The sequence below is a fragment of the Canis aureus genome, chromosome 16 (genome assembly GCF_053574225.1).
Source record: "Canis aureus isolate CA01 chromosome 16, VMU_Caureus_v.1.0, whole genome shotgun sequence".
NCBI lineage: Eukaryota > Metazoa > Chordata > Mammalia > Carnivora > Canidae > Canis > Canis aureus.
In genome coordinates, this window is record NC_135626.1 from 39,246,561 (window position 1) to 39,262,847 (window position 16,287).

Below are 16,287 nucleotides of genomic sequence, written 5' to 3' on the forward strand. Positions count from 1 at the left end.
TCTTATGCTAACCCCTTTACAACCACACCTGCTCCTCCCTCCCAATCTCTAACCTCTGGCAACTATGAATCTGTTCTCCATCTCTGTAATTATTTTATTTCACAAATATTACATAAATGCAATAATGCAATATGCATTCTAATGGATTTGTCTATTACTTCTTTCCACTCTATTAGATTTTGCTTCATGTGTTTGGGAGAGTTTTTGTTTTATATATTTAGGATTGCTTTGTCTGATACTAATACAGCCACTCCTGATTTATTAAAAGTAAATTAAATTTTTTAAAAAAATGGAGGTATAATTGACATGTAACATTGTATTAATTTCATGTGTAAAACATAATGATTCCATATATGTATATATTATAAAATGATCACCACAGTAAGTCAAGAATATCCATCACCCCATGTATTTACAAAGTAAAAATAATTTTTTTTGGATTAATGTTTGCATGATATATCTTTTACCATTCTTTTACTTTCAATCTACCTGTATTTGGTATGTTTGAAGTGAATCTTGTAGATAGCATTTATGTGGGTTGTGCTCTAGAGAAACACATGCACATGTAGTAGGTGCCATGTACAGAATGTTTATGGTAGTATTATTCATACTAGTCCCAAACTGGAAGCAATTCAACAGTAGAATGGATAAATTGTGCCAAATATTTAAAAAGTTTTGCCAAGCTGGGAGTTAGATAATGGTATCTCATGTGGTTTCAGTTTCTATTTCTCTGATTGCTAGTGAGGTTGAACACTCATACATTTATTGGCATTTAGGATTTCTATCAGCACATTGAAGATATCCTTCTACTGTCCTTTGGATTCCCATTGTTGCTGCTGAGAAGTTGGCGTTCATTCTTGCTGCCACTCACTTGAAGGTAAACATTTCTCCCCATTTGCCTGATTTTAAAGATATTCTATTATCTTCATTGTTTTGTGGTTTCACTATGATTTATCCATATGTGAATTTCTTTTTATCTTGTCTTCAGCTTTACTGTGATCTGATTCCTGTACAGTTCATTTTATTTCAATGCATAGGACTTCTTTAATCTGTGAACTGGTGTCTTTCATCAGTTCTGGAAAAATTTTAGCTCTTTATCTCTTTTGATATTGCTTTACTCCAATTGTCTCTGTTTTATCCTTCTGGAAGCCATTCTGGAAGCTATCTTTCTGGAAGCTTTCTGACTTTAAACCAATTGCTAGGGGTAGATCCAGGGCCTGTTCTGAGGGCCTGAAGCTTACTCAATTTTTGTTCCTCAGATGGTAGTGCTAGCAGGAATTGATAGGCAAACCTATATTTGAATGAAATGTGTTACTTTTGTTAAGGAAAATTTGTTGTTCCCTCCAAGATAAAGGGATTCAGCAGAATCATCCTGACAGCATATGATTAGTTTTCCTTCTAAAAAAAGTTTCTATGGAATGAATATTCATTAATATATTCAGTTTCTATGTCTGCTGATGGCAGGTCAATAACTTGACCAGCCTTAGAGAGATGGAATCTGAGCTATAGCCTCCATATTTGTCACAATGGCCACTTTGACAATGGGCTCAGTGTGCAAGCATTGAAGTGGGGAAGAGGGAGGTTGGCTGACCTACACAAGATGAATCAGCTTGTCCACATAGTTGTGGAGCTCTTTCTCTGGAGTGTTCTGTAGAGTGCATTAAAATGAGTTATAAAGAGCCATATGCCTTGTGCTCACTCCCAGGGGAATGCAATTCTCATAAGTATGGAGTTGTCATATGTGAAGATTTTTATAGGAATTGTGCAAAAATAAAATTTATAAAAATTCTTGTATATAAGGAGCACAGAGCAATACTAAAAACAATAAATATGTTACATTACCCATTACATTCCTGACAGAAGGAGATTTTTGTCTTTAGTAGGCATCAGTGAAAATTGATTCTCCACAATTTTACACATTTGATGACTAAAAAGATTTTTCCATAGATGAGCTTCTGTTCCACACACTTCATACCTTATATCTCTTCTGTTATCTACATATTTCTGGGCCTGGGTGTTATAGGATTTGTTCATATCACAACTTGCAACCTTGTTCCTTTATAATATGATACTGCATGGGCACAGTGGGCAGTAGGAATATTCCTGGAAGCCTCCCATGGAAATGATGAGAACGTCATTAATATATTCCATCACACTCATTTTAACTTCCTCTTGACTTAGGGTGACTTTATGTGTAAATGCCAAAATAGGTCAGTTCACATCTGTTAAAACATCTGGTTAGTAGCATCCTTAACTCTCTCTCAAATGTTACATTTGCATAATACATTGTATGGTCACCCCATCTTAGACATGATAGATCACCCCAGACATGAGGGAAAGAGTGATGGAGGAGAAATTGGAGTGGAAAGAGATAGGAGACTTAATTGATGGTGCTAAAGTTATCTTAGTTTTGCAACAGTTTTAAAAAAATGACTCTATAAACATAATGCTAGGGCCTTTCCTGCACTGATGAGGGATCTGAAGCTTATGCATTTCTGTCATGGTAAATTCACCTGTCAGTCACCCTGCTCTCAGCTTTATCTCTCAGACTGGTTCACCATCATACTTGGTTCTTCTAAGTCCTGAATCTCTCCTGGATTCTAGAGAGTCAGTCAGTTCCTTGAACATGTATTTTTGTTGTTGTTTTTGAGAATTCTTCCACTATTCTGAACCAGTAAGCTTTCTCCCCTGGGGTTGGAGCAGAAAGATGAATGTACTGCAAAATGGAAAAATAGCTATCAAAATTCAAATTCAACAAACTCATGTTAACTGAACACCCATGCAGACTGGCCATTATAAAGGTGAACAAATCCTAGTGATCAACGGGGATACTCTTCTTTTCCATCCACAAAAGCCCGAGGAGATCTAGTTATTTATATGATTGATCAGGGGCCGATTTGGGACCAGAGATTAGGTCTGGTGCTCTATCCAATTTATCTAATCATGAATTGAAGTAAATGTGACTGTGTGAGGCACTTTATTTTACCAACCTACTCTTAGTACTGTCACGTTGGGATCAACTGTAGAAATTCAAAAGCACCAGATTCATCAGAAATAATTTGCAACAGAAAAATTTTTAATGAGTGCCCAAAAAGTACCCTGAAATAGAAACAAAATAATGAGAACAAGATTTTTCTTACTCCTGAGAAGGATTACATGGAAAGAACATGAGAAAAAGAAGAGAAGGAAAACAAATTCTAGCCCTTGCATTTTTAAGAACAGAAATGAATTATTTCCTTGGGTTATTTGGCCAGTGGGATTTTGCAAAGGCAGGCTCTGGTTTTTTTTTTTTTGTTTGTTTGTTTTGTTTTTTTAAAATAACTTGTTTTCTCACTATGGTGCTTTAGAAGACACTCGTTGCTCCATTGTAATGTTGCTTATTTTAGAGGATTTTTCTTCAACTGAATGGACCCTCAATGAAAGGACATTACCAAGTTGATCTAGTTCCTCAACCACTGTTTTGACAACAATTTCTTCTTTTGAGTCTAAAATAAAATAAATGCAAATTTAGTACTCATTCTTAATAGGCTGAAAGGTACTTAGTCACAATGGTATGCTTCTAAAAAATAGTGTTTGCAAGACTGTGTTTGAAGACTGCTCAGCAAGGCCCAGAACTATCTTATATTTACCACTGTCTTTTAGAACAATGAGTGTTTGAAAGTTTAAGTAAAATGTAGATTAAAGCAACCTAATTATCAGGTCAGTACTGGCCTGAGGCAAGTAATGTCTTCTTTTAAATGCCAACTTGGCCTACTTTTGTGGTTTAAAATACAGTAGCTCTTTCACCAAAGAATTGAAACTGGGAAAATAATAGGTTCTAGGTAAGAAAAATGTTTGGGGATTGAGTCTCCATTTCAGAAATTTCACAATGCCTGTTCTACAGGAATATAAAAATGCAACCATTAAGAAGCTGTCATAATGGGGCACCTGGGTGGCTCAGTGGTTGAGCGTCTGCCTTTGGCTCAAGGTGTGATCCTGGGGTCTTGGGATCGAGTCCCATATCGGGATCCTCTTGGGGAGTTGGCTTCTGCCTCTGTCTGTGTCTCTGCCTTTCTCTGTGTGTCTCTCATGAATAAATAAATAAATCTTTTAAAAAAACCCAGCTGCTATAATGACCCCTGATTTCTTCATTCAATGCAATTAACCTTAGAACAATTTGATTTAGTTTACAAATAAGCGACTTATTTAATAAAATTGCTAGAGTTGAAAAGATTTATACCAAGTAAAAACCTTCTGTACCTTTGACTTGATTTTCAGAATGTATGGGCCCACGTCCTTTTGATTTGTAGCATGTGGACTTGCTTTTTCTGTGAAGAGAAGAGTAATTGTTGCATTTTTTTCTTTCATGAGGAAGCTCATAAATAACTGAATCGGGAATAAAAGTTTTGGAGTTCTGGTTTCCACAGGGTTCAATTCCTCTTATGTTTAAAAGACATATAAGTAAGCTTTTCATGACCCCAGTATAGAGAAGGGAGAGAGTAAATGAGTGTTTATGGTCAGAAATCCCCTTGTGACCAGCTATCTCTTTTGTCTCACTATCTGGGGACTCCAGTTTCTGACTCTGACTTTTCAGTGAGTCTTCTGGCCAGTGAAGATGTTCAGGATGCCACAATGCAGAAGGCGGTGGGCTAGTGCTGTAGAAAATATAGAGTGATGATGCAATCAGTTTACACCACTGAAAATGAAGTATAGTGTAAAAATTTAGCCAGAACATGGCATGAAATGTATAGTGGAAGAAGTGAATAAGGAATGCTGTAATGAGCACTTTGTTCCAAGGAGCATCATTGTTGAGTTCCTATGCAAATAGATTGTAGAGGGCTGACACTAGCCTTGGAAGATGCAGGAGATGGTATGGACTCCTGCTATGGACCATGGGCAAGCATTTAGTGGTAACAGACACTGATGATTACCCAGTACCTTCTGGGTGCAAGCCACTCTCATGACCACTTTACCTACACAGTGAAGCATTATGGTCATGAACACAAAGTGTTGTTTTGGTGTCATCACAATCATACCAATAAGGAAACTGGGATTTAAAGAGGTTAAGCCATGTGTTCACATTCACCCACGGTTACATTTCCAGGGCTGTTGCTCTTGGCTACCAAGCTATGGTGACTTCGCCAATGAAATAGTCATTGTTCATCTTTCAAATGAAAATGTAATAGCTCACCTCATACAGGGTGCACATGTGGTCACTAGTGAAGCACCAATAATATAGAGTGTGTTGTTAAAGGAAATGTGCTCCAACATTAAATCACAGAATCACTCCCCCTGGAGTACAGGGATTACTTAACATTGGGTATTTAAGCATCCTATGTGTTATTGTAGACACACACACCTCACATACTTGGACATTTGATATGGCTGCCTGTTTTCATTTAACTTGGATGCAATAATAAATTCCTGAGACCACAGATGAATATGATCCTTACAGTAGGAAGTTCTAGGATATGATACTGGTGTACGTGGATTCCAAGAAAATCTAGTTGATGTGAGATGATTTTTTTTCACAAGTTAGTATTTACCTTTCTTCTCCATCTATTAATTTGCAATACGTTTCTATTTCTTTCTCTAAAAATATTTTGATGTCAAGGAGCTGTTCATACTCCAGCTTCTGGCCTTCTGTCTCTGTGCGAATTTGTTGCAGTTCTTCCTCCATAGCTCCAATCTGGTCCTGAATTTGCTGGAGCTGGATGCAGTAATTGCCTTCCGTTTCGGCCAGGGAGCATTCATAGGAATGTTTCTGAAGGAAGAACAAAGCAAGGCTTGTGTGGGTAACAGATAAATGGCATGTTCATATTTGAAACATTCTCAAGATGGAAAAAAGCATTTGAACAAAGTCTAAATCTTTTCAATGGAAAAATTAGCGTAAACCAGAATTCTTTATACTAACAAACAAACAAACAAACAAACAAACAAACAAACATTTTTCTCCCCATTGAGAAAAGTTTGATTTTTAAGTTTTGGGATTGTTAAGTCAGAAGTCATGTTTAGGGACAATGTTCTTATGATCTACCACATTTTATACACATTAAATTATATGCGATTAGTTATATATACTTTGTTAGAAGTACATTTATCTCTTCACATGCACACACACATTCAAATCAGTGGGGACTCCTACGAACCGTAGCCATGACCGACTGAAGTTCTATTTCCAAGGTTTGCAGATTGCGTTTCAGCTCCGTCAGCTCATTCCTAGCTGTGGTGGCCGCTCCTGCATCATCAGAAATCTGCTGTTGCAGTGAAGCACTCTGTAGCATAATCATCAGAAGGGTTAGTGACCAGCTCAGTGGTCTACCAACCATAGACATAGACATACCATAGACATACCTTTGTCTATGTCATTGCCATAGACATACCTTCTCGTTGAACCAGGTCTCCACGTCCCTGCGGTTCTGCTCGGCCAAGTCCTCATACTCGGCCCTCATGTTGTTCAGCAGGACTGTGAGGTCCACACCTGGGGCTGCGTTCACCTCCACATTCACATCCCCGCCCGCTGCACACTGCAGGACTTTCATTTCCTGGAAAAGGGATCAGTATTAACACCCAAGGTAAAATTTTGACCGATATTCCCCCTCTGCTCTGAAGTGAACAGTGGACCTGAGAGGAATGAAATCAGATACTATCTGAAGCCACCTGTGGGGTCCCTCACCGACTCGTGATTTTTTTTGAGGTATGCCAATTCCTCACTGAGTGTTTCAAACTGTATCTCCAGGTCAGTTGTACAAAGGGTCAACTCATCCAGAACCCTGTGAAGACCATTGATGTCAGCCTCGACGCTCTGGTGTAGAGTAAGTTCGTTTTCATACCTGAAAGGTTAGTAAAGTGTTTGAGAATTGTAATCCCAGGCAGGTGCAAAGCCTAACTTTCTCCAACATCTCATATACCAAAAGACAGGATGTTCTGTCCATGCTTCTGAAACTTACCACATCGGCAAAGAGATGATACACTTTGGAATACCTACTGATTTAGGGTGATTGTTTTGGAGGAGTTGTGCCTTCAGTTTTTATCATCCACTGTGCTTTGTAGTTAAATCAAAATGTTTAAAATTTATGATAGCTCTTTTTGTAAGGGCACATTTAATTTCTTCAGTGATTTAGTCTCATATCTCGGTTTTTAAAGCAAAAGGTCTGTTTTTTTACTCCAACTGTAGTATTTTACCTTTATTATAATTAATTACATTATTTTCACCTACTTCAGCCTGAAGTCATCAGCGGTCAGTCTGGCATTGTCATTTTGTAGTATAATGCTGGAGTTACTGGTGGTCACAGAAATAATCTAAATAGGATAGATTGTACAAAAATAGGTGCTGATAGTTAAGGGCGAGTCCAGATTTCAATATGATTCTTTCTTCACAACCCATCAAGTATCTGCTTTAGTGTCATTTTTTTCTATGTGAAAGGAATCTGGCTTTTTCTTCAGATAACGAATAGCCAGAGCTTAAGAGGCAAAGTATAAGTTTTTACAATTACAGATACTTTTATACTCTTGATTTAAAAATATGAGCTAAATATAAGATCAACAAGGTGGTTATATGTTTTGAAACTATTTGTCTTTAATTATATAATTTTTTTTCCCCCAAGACACTGCTTTAAGCACTGGGAATGGAGAGTGAGCAAATTCTACATGATGTCAAAAAATTTTTAAAAAATATTTTATTTATTCATTCCTGAGACACACACACACACACACACACACACACACACACACACATACACACAGAGGCAGAGGGAGAAGCAGGCTCCATGCAGGGAGCCTGATGTGGGACTCGATCCCAGGTCTCCAGGATCAGGCCCTGGGCTGAAGGTGGCGCTAAACCGCTGAGCCACCTGGGCTGCCCCATCATGTCAAAATTTTAAGCACTTTATAATTTATATTTTGTCTCTTTTAGGTTATGTACACCCAATGTCTATAGTAAAATTATGGAAGTCCATATTTCTTACCTGCTTTTTAAGATCCTCAATGATAGAGAAATATCTAGTATAGTCATGATCTAGTCCCCGGCAAGAACCAGGCCCATATTTCTCATACCAGGCCTTGATTTTCTGCTCTAGGTCTGCATTGGCCTCCTCCAGAGCTCGTACATGGTCCAGGTAGCACGCCAGGCGGTCATTGAGGTTCTGCATGGTCACCTTTTCATTCCCAGAAAGGAGGCCATGCTCATTTCCCAGAAAACCAGCACAGACACCCCCACCACCATGATAGAAACCTCCTCCAGAAGAAATGCTCCCAAGAGCACAAGAAACGTTACTTCCTGCTCCAGATCCACGGCACACATTCCCAGCTCCAAAGCCTGGACCGCCACCAGACAGCCACCCCGGGCTAGCTCGTGAGCAGACTCTCCTAGCTCCACTAGAAAGTTGAAAAGACATGGTGACAGTACAGTGGAGTGACCCTTTCTCAGCAAGGAGCAAAGCAAAAGCACACCATCCATAGAAGTGAAGAAGTGATCTCCATTGGCCTTTTATAGGTCTCAGTAGGTTCTTTCAGTCTTGACTTTCAATCTGTAATAAAAATTACTTGCTCCCTAATTGTTGTTTTTCATAATTGGATGATTTTTAATTGTGTCCAGTCTGTAGGTAGAAAGGTGCCCCAAGGGTATGTTGATCTATGAAAAGGTGCCTGGCCGAGTAATACTAAATCATAGTTTCAAAGGTCAATATTAAATGTGAGTAAACATACATCTTTTTGACCTCTGGAAGAGAGTCTAGTTTTTTTTTCCTCTAGATAATAAAGAATAATTCACGAGAAATCTCCACTGGTTTTTTCCTGCAAATGTTGATGGAGTATGTCTATTGTTCATGCTTTATTGGGCATTTCCTTTCTTATTAATATTAGATGCTCTCAATATACAGTGATCTGTTGGTAGTGGGAATTTTTTAATTGATTTTTTAAAGCTGAAACAGAAGTAAGAGAAGTCCTGCAACACTTTGCTTATGAATTTAACTGAAATTAATGAATATGTGGCAGTGTCAGAAAACTATTTGTATTGAGATTTCTTGGCTTAGTCTAGGAGAGTATCCATTCAACAAACTTCTAAGTTTCCAAATAATTCATTTCTCTACCTCAAAAATACTGCGTACTGCCTTTTAGCTTAAATTTATGTATTTTAAGTATTCAGAATTATTTTGGAATTTCCTATTGATAATTAAGGAGTAAGATATATGAAGGAGAGATGTGTTTTCATCCCTCCTTAGGAAACCAATAATTATGGTACTCGAGATGAAAGATTAGTTGTTTGTTATAGGTAAGCAGCCTCTTCGTTCTCTTTTCTTAATGCCCATGGGAAGTCGTTCCATTTGGTTGTGCTTAATTTCCCTCTTGGGCAAAAGAAAATAATAACACTGCATGTTGGGTAGTTTAAATAATTAGTGACTGTAAAACAGTCTGAAGGGCACAAACATTTTGTAAATGTTAATTATTTAAATTATTATAATAAAGTGAACATGTCAGACAGGGTCAAGTCTCTATGATTTATAATGGTACAAATTGATTAGTTACTGATTATGGGTTTAGATTGTTTTGAAACTATTTTTTTTTTCTGAATGAGATTTTTCAATGCTCTGAGTATCAAATAATTTGGAAAACACCCAACATTATTGCTCCTGAAAGATAGATAATAATTGGTGGGCCAGAATGCCTGGATTTTTTTGACCAAATATATATAAAACTGTAATTCAGACCATCTCAACAGTTTCAGAATAATGTGTGATAAGAGATGCAGTTTATATTTAAAGAATTGTTTTTTTTTAAGATTTTTATTTATTTATTCATGGGAGACAGAGAGAGAGAGAGAGAGAGAGGGAGGGAAGGAGGGAGAGAGGGAGAGAGGGAGAGACACAGGCAGAGGGAGAAGCAGGCTCCATGCAGGGAGCCCAATGTGGGACTTGATCTCAGGACTCCAGGATCACGCCCCGGGCTGAAGGCAGCGCTGAACTGCTGAGCCACCAAGGCTGCCCTAGAGAGTTGTTATTGATTTTGTTGTGACTTGGTCACAATTTTAATCTTTTGCCCAAATTTCCCATGAATAAAACAAGAAAAATAGAATATGGGGTCAGGGTAATAGTTTTTAAGTCCTGAGACTTGTACAAGAAGTATTATGAAGCTGCAAAGTATTATTAATGTAATCTACTTATCTCTAGGTATTTTATAAATACTAATTAACTTGTAATCTTTTGTGGAACAAGTTAAGCATATATTATCAGAACCATTTCGGGGATGAGTTGGCTGTGAAGCTAAGTGGCAACACAGATCACAAAACATTTTTATATCCAAGCAGGATTGGAATGTATGATGCTTAACTCCTGAAAACACTGTCATCTGTTTACTCATCAGGGCAAATCTTTTGACTTTTCTTAATCATGGATTTCCTCTACACTAATACCTGCTACAGAAATTTAGATAGATTTTAGTCCTTTCCAGAAGTGGGGGATAGACTTAATGAATTCTATCCATTCATCTCTTCCTTGAGGGTGGTTATTTTTATTCATGGTAAGAAATATTCAACCATATATCATTATCCTTTCTTGAAACTCTATTAGGTACTAGAATGTTCATATAATACACATGTTCTAGGTACTCCAAAATAATTGAATTGAACTGTAAATTATGCAGTGTAAATGTCTGCTCACCTCAGGATAATGAAATTCATCACATTATCTTATTCTAACAATCATATGATAAATTTAGTGTTTAATTTCAAACTTGTTTCAATATCTTTAAAGTTTTTTTAAATTTAAATTCAATTTAGTTAACATCGAGTGTATTATTAGTTTCAGGAGTAGAATTTAGTGATTCATCAGTTGCCTATAACACCCAGTGCTCATTACATCACATGCCATCCTTAATGCCCATCACCCAGGTACCCCATCCCTCCACTCACTTCCCCCCAGCAGCTTTTAGTTTGTTTCTTATAGTTAAGAGTCTCTTATGGTTTGTCTCTCTCTCTGTTTTCATCTTATTTTATTTTCTCTTCCCTTCCCCTATATTCATCTGTTTTGTTTCTTAAATTCCACATATGAGTGAAATTTTATGGTATTTGTCTTTCTCTGACTGACTTTTTTGCTTAGCATAATATCCTCTAGTTCCATCCATGTCTTGCAAATGGCAAGATTTCATTCTTTTTGATGGCTGAGTAATATATGTGGTATACATATATCACATCTTCTTTATCCATTCATCTATTGATGGACATCTGGGCCCTTCCATATTTTGGCTATTGTGGACATTGCTGCCATAAACATTGCACTATGTTTGCATCTTTTGGATGAATACCTAGTAGTGCAATTGCTGAGTCATAGCATAGTTCTATTTTAACTTTTTGAAGGACTTCCATACTGTTTTCCAGAGTGGCTGCATCAGTCTGCATTCTCACCAACAGTGTAAAAGGGTTTCCTTTTCTCTGCATCCCTGCTAACATCTGTTGTTTTCTGAGTTGTGAATTTTAGCTATTCTGACTGGTGGGAGATGTTATTTCACTGTAGTTTTGATTTGTATTTCCCTGATGCTGAATGATGTTGAACATTTTTTTCATGTGCCTGTTAGCCATTTGTATATATTCTTTGGAGAAATGTCTGTTTCATGTCTTTTGCCCATTTCTTGACTGGATTTTTTTGTTTTTAGGGGTATTGAGTTTGATAAGTTCTTTACATATTTGGATATTAGCCCTTTATCCAATACACCATTTGCAAATACCATCTCCCATTCCATTAGTTGCCTTTTAATTTTGTTGATTGTTTCCCTTTCTGTGCAAAGGCTTTTTTATCTTGATGAAGTCCCAATAGTTCATTTTTGCCTTTGTTTCCCTGCCCTTTGGAGATGTGTTTAGCAAGAAGTTGCTGTGGGCAAGGTCAAAGAGGTAGTTGCCTGTGTTCTCTAGGATTTTGATGGATTTCTGTCTCACATTTAGGTTTTTCAATATTTTTTGCTGGTTTTTAAAATTTACACTCTACATTTCTGTTATCCAAGTTGAAATGGTATTTTTCTCAGACTGAATGAGGTTTGTTTTATCACTAGCTATCTAGTTTTTCTGGGAATCTGATTCTGGTGTGCTAATTCTTCCCACAAAATGGCTTCCCTGGTTTTGGTACTTCCACTTTGCCCTGAAGTGAATGGTGGACCTGAGAAATGAAATCAGATACTACCCAAAGTCACTTTGCAGGGTCCCTTGCTCTTTATAAGGGACTCTGATGGCAGCTTAATCTTGACTGATTGGAGTTCAGAATGTGCTTAGTTTTTTCCTCCCTTCTCTCACTAGAAGGAAACTGGAATCATGAGGTTCTCAATAGCATGGTGTTATGTTGGAGTTAAGCACAGACTCTGAGCCAGAACACCTGGATTAGCATTCCAGCAACTCCAGTTATTAGTTGTGTGATGCTGGGAAAGTTACTTAGCCATAGTCTACCTTAGTTTCCTTATGTATAAAAGAGGATGACAATAGTACCTATCTCATAGAGTTCTGAGAATTAAATGATGCTTAGAATAGAGTTCAAAGTGCTGGGTATCACTATTATTGATTCTTTCCTGGAAATCATTTAAAAAATCCTGCACATATTTTGGTTTTGTTGCCTTTATTTTGGTGTCCCATCCAAGAAATCATTGCCAAGACCAATGTCAAGGAGCTTTCTCCCATCAATATTGCCATACCACCCTGAACACACTTGATATTATCTTTTATGTTTTCGTTGAGGAGTTTTACTGTTTTCGGTCTTATGTTTAGGTGTTTAATCCATTCTGGGTTGATTTTTGTGTATAGTGTGTGATAGAGGCCCAATTTCACATGGGGCCCTTTTTACATGTGACTATTCAGTTTTCCCAATACCACTTCTTAAAGAGACTATCTTTTTCCCATTACATATCCTTGGCCCCTTTGTTGAATTTAGGGTAATGTATATATGTGGATTTATTTCTGGGTTCTCTATTCTTTCTATTGTGGTAAAATACACAGAACATAAAATTATTTCCTTATCTATTTTTAAAAAGATTTTATTTATTTATTCATGAGAGACACACAGAGAGAGGCAGAGACACAGGCAGAGGGAGAAGCAGGTTCCCCTCAGGGAGCCCGATTTGGGACTCAATCCACAGACCCAGGATCATGCCCTGAGCTGAAGGCAGAGGCTCAACCACTGAGCCACCCAGGTGTCCCTCCTTATCTATTTTTAAGTGTATGATTCAGTGACATTGAATCCATTCATAATGTTGTGCAACCAATATACATCTCCATACTGTTTTCATCTTGCAAAACTTAAGCATACCCATTAAACAATAACTCCCCATTCTCTTCTTCCCAGCCCCTGGAAATCACCATTCTATATTTTTTCTCTCTATGAATTTGACAACTCTAGGTACCTTATATAAGTGGAATCATATGGTATTTATCTTTTTGTGACTGGCTTATTTTACTTAACATACTCCTTGTAGTAGCATGTATCGGGATTTCCTTCCTTTTAAAGGCTGAATAATATTCCACTGTAAGCATGCACCACATTTTGCTTATTCATTCATTATTAGTGATCATTTGGGTTGCTTATATTTAGTTGTTGCTTGTATTTTAGTTGCTGCTCTGATCATGGGTGAAAAATATCTTTTTAAGATCATGCTTTCAAATTTTTTTGATTATATCAGGAGGTGGAATTGCTGGAACGTATGGTATTTCTAATTCTAATTTTTTGAGAAACTGTCATACTGTTTTTGTTAGGGGCTGCACCAGTTTGTATTCCCACTAACAGTGCAGAAGTGTTCTAATTTCTCCATATCTTTACGTCTTCCATGATGTTTTATTTACTCTAGCTTTGTAATGTATTTTGAAATCAGGAAGTGTGATTTGTCTTTTCTCAAAATTGCTTTAGCTATTAAGGGTTTTTTTTTTGGTATCAATATGAATTTTAGGATTTTTTTCTATTTATTATTTTAAAATGCCAATGGGATTTTGACAGGGATTGCATTAAATCTGCAGATTGCTTTGGTAATATGACTATTTAGACATTATTAATTCTTCTAGATAGTGAAGATGAGATGTCATTTGATTTATTTGTGTCTGATTTAATATTTTTCAATACTGTTTTGTAGTTTTCAGGGTACAAGTCTCTTATCTCCTTAGTTAATTTATTCCTAAGTATTTTATTCTTTTTGATGCTATTATAAATTGGATTGTTTTCTTAATTTTCTTTTTGGATAATTTATTATAAGTGTATAAAAATGTAACTGGTTTTTTAATGTTGATTTTGTATCCTGCAACTTTGCTGAATTTATTTATTACGTCTAGCAGTTTTTTGGTAAAGTCTTTAGGGTTTTCTATATATAAGAGGCTATTTTCTGCAAACAGAGATAATTTTACTTCTTTTTCTTGTCTAATTGCTCTGGCTAGGAATTCCAGTATTGAATAAAAGGGGTGAGTGGACATTTTTCTCTTATTCCTAGTATGCAGGAAAGCTTTCAGTTTTTCACCATTGAGTATGATATTAACTGTAGTATTGTTTTATATGGCCTTTTATATTGGGTTACATTCCTTCTATAACTAATTTGTTGAGCGTTTTTATCATGAAAAACTGTCAAGTTTTGTCAAATGCTTTTTCTTTATTTATTGAGATGACTATATGATTTTTACCCTTCCTTCTGCTAATGTGGTATATAATATTTATTGATTTGTGTATGTTGAACCATTCTTGCATCCCAGGGATAATTCACATTTGATCATGATATATGATTCTTTTAGTGTGCTGTTGAATTTGTTTTGCTAGAATTTTATTGAAGATTTTTGCATCTATATTCATCAAGGATATTGGCCTGTAATTTTCTTTTCTTGTAGCATCTTTGGCTTTGGTATAAGAGAGATGCTGCCTTATGCAATGAGTTTGGAAGTTTTTTTCTCCTCTTAGTTTTTGGAAGAGCTTGAGAAGGATTGGCATTAATTCCTCTGTAAATAGTAGAATTCATCAGTGAAAACACCTGGTCCTAGGCTTTTTGTTGAAAGGGTTTTTGATTACTGATTATATCTCTTCGTTCATCATTGGTCTGCTTAGATTTTCTATTTTTCATGATTTACTCTTGGGAGGTTGTGTGTTTCTAGGAATTTATTTCTTTTAGATTATACAATTTGGGAGGGAGGGGCAAGATGGCGGAAGAGTAGGGTCCCCAAATCACCTGTCCCCACCAAATTACCTAGATAACTTTCAAATCATCCTGAAAATCTACGAATTCGGCCTGAGATTTAAAGAGAGAACAGCTGAAACGCTACAGTGAGAAGATTTCGCGCTTCCATCTAGGTAGGGAGATGGGAAAAAAGAAATAAAGAAACAAAAGGCCTCCAAGGGGGAGGGGCCCCACGAGGAGCCGGGCTAAGGCCGGGGCAGTGTCCCCAGGACAGGAGAGCCCCGTCCCGGAGAAGCAGGAGCTGCACCAACCTTCCCGGGCGGAAAGGGGCTCGCGGGGAGGTGGAGCAGGACCCAGGAGGGCGGGGATGCCCTCGGGCTCCCTGGGACAGTAACAGACACCTGCGCCCCGGGAGAGTGCCCCGAGCTCCCTAAGGGCTGCAGCGCGCACGGCGGGTCCCGGAGCAGCTCGGAGGGGCTCGGGCGGCGGCTCCGCGGAGGGGGCTGCGGGGCGGGAGCGCGAATCCAACAGCGCAGACCGGGAGCACTGGGCGCCGGGACAGAGCCTAGGATCCGGCCTCCCCCGGGACAGGCAGAGGCCGGGAGGGCCCAGGACAGCAAGGACGCTCCTGCCCCAGCTGAGCAGATCAGCGGCCCCGCCCCGGAGCCTCCAGGCCCTGCAGACGGAGAGCTCCGGGGTTACTGCGGGGGCTGAATCCAGATTTCCAGAGCTGGCCGCTGCCACTGGGGTTGTTCCTCCTGGGGCCTCACGGGGTAAACAACCCCCATTGAGCCCTGCATCAGGCAGGGGGCAGAGCAGCTCCCCCAACTGCTAACACCTGAAAATCAGCACAACAGGCCACTCCCCCAGAAGACCAGCTAGACGGACAAGTTCCCGGGGAAGTCAAGGGACTTAAAGTATACAGAATCAGAAGATACTCCCCCGTGTTTTTTTTGTTTTTTGTTTTTTTAATTTCTGATTGCTTCCCCCACCCTTTTTCCCCCTTTCTTTCTTTTTCTTTCTCTTTTTCTTCTTTTTTCCTTTTTTCTTTTTCTCTTTTCTTTCCTTCTTTCTCTCCTCTCTTTTTCTCCTTTTCCCAATACAACTTGTTTTTGGCCACTCTGCACTGAGCAAAATGACTAGAAGGAAAACCTCACCTCAAAAGAAAGAATCAGAAACAGCCCTCTCTCC

At 38.1% G+C, this 16,287-nt stretch overlaps 1 protein-coding gene and 1 long non-coding RNA gene across 3 annotated transcripts; one reads left to right on the plus strand and one right to left on the minus strand.

The window, feature by feature from the left end:
• The first annotated feature begins 740 nt into the window (after positions 1 to 740).
• On the plus strand, positions 741 to 8,755 carry LOC144285338 (uncharacterized). Of its 2 annotated transcripts, none has more exons than XR_013353637.1 (3): positions 741 to 877; positions 6,719 to 6,819; positions 8,058 to 8,755. It is a non-coding gene; the product is annotated as an uncharacterized LOC144285338 (long non-coding RNA). The 2 variants fall into 2 exon arrangements; XR_013353636.1 differs by having other exon boundaries at positions 6,719 to 6,794.
• On the minus strand, positions 3,056 to 8,471 carry LOC144285337 (keratin, type I cytoskeletal 26-like). The gene is made up of 8 exons (XM_077850449.1): positions 7,947 to 8,471; positions 7,199 to 7,281; positions 6,656 to 6,812; positions 6,363 to 6,524; positions 6,129 to 6,254; positions 5,526 to 5,743; positions 4,240 to 4,307; positions 3,056 to 3,485 (listed from the first exon to the last, which is right to left on the minus strand). The coding sequence occupies exons 1-8, from the start codon at positions 8,373 to 8,375 to the stop codon at positions 3,334 to 3,336; spliced, it is 1,395 nt and encodes a 464-aa protein (XP_077706575.1). The 5' UTR covers positions 8,376 to 8,471; the 3' UTR covers positions 3,056 to 3,333.
• Positions 8,756 to 16,287: the final 7,532 nt, after the last annotated feature.

Coding starts and splice junctions, on each gene's coding strand:
- LOC144285337 (XM_077850449.1), bottom strand. CDS start 8,375: ATGTCTTTTCAACTTTCTAGTGGAGCTAGGAGAGTCTGCTCACGAGCT. Junction 6,255..6,362: donor AGACCTGGTTCAACGAGAAG/GTATGTCTATGG, acceptor ATTATGCTACAG/AGTGCTTCACTGCAACAGCA. Junction 3,486..4,239: donor TTCTGAAAATCAAGTCAAAG/GTACAGAAGGTT, acceptor ATTTTATTTTAG/ACTCAAAAGAAGAAATTGTT.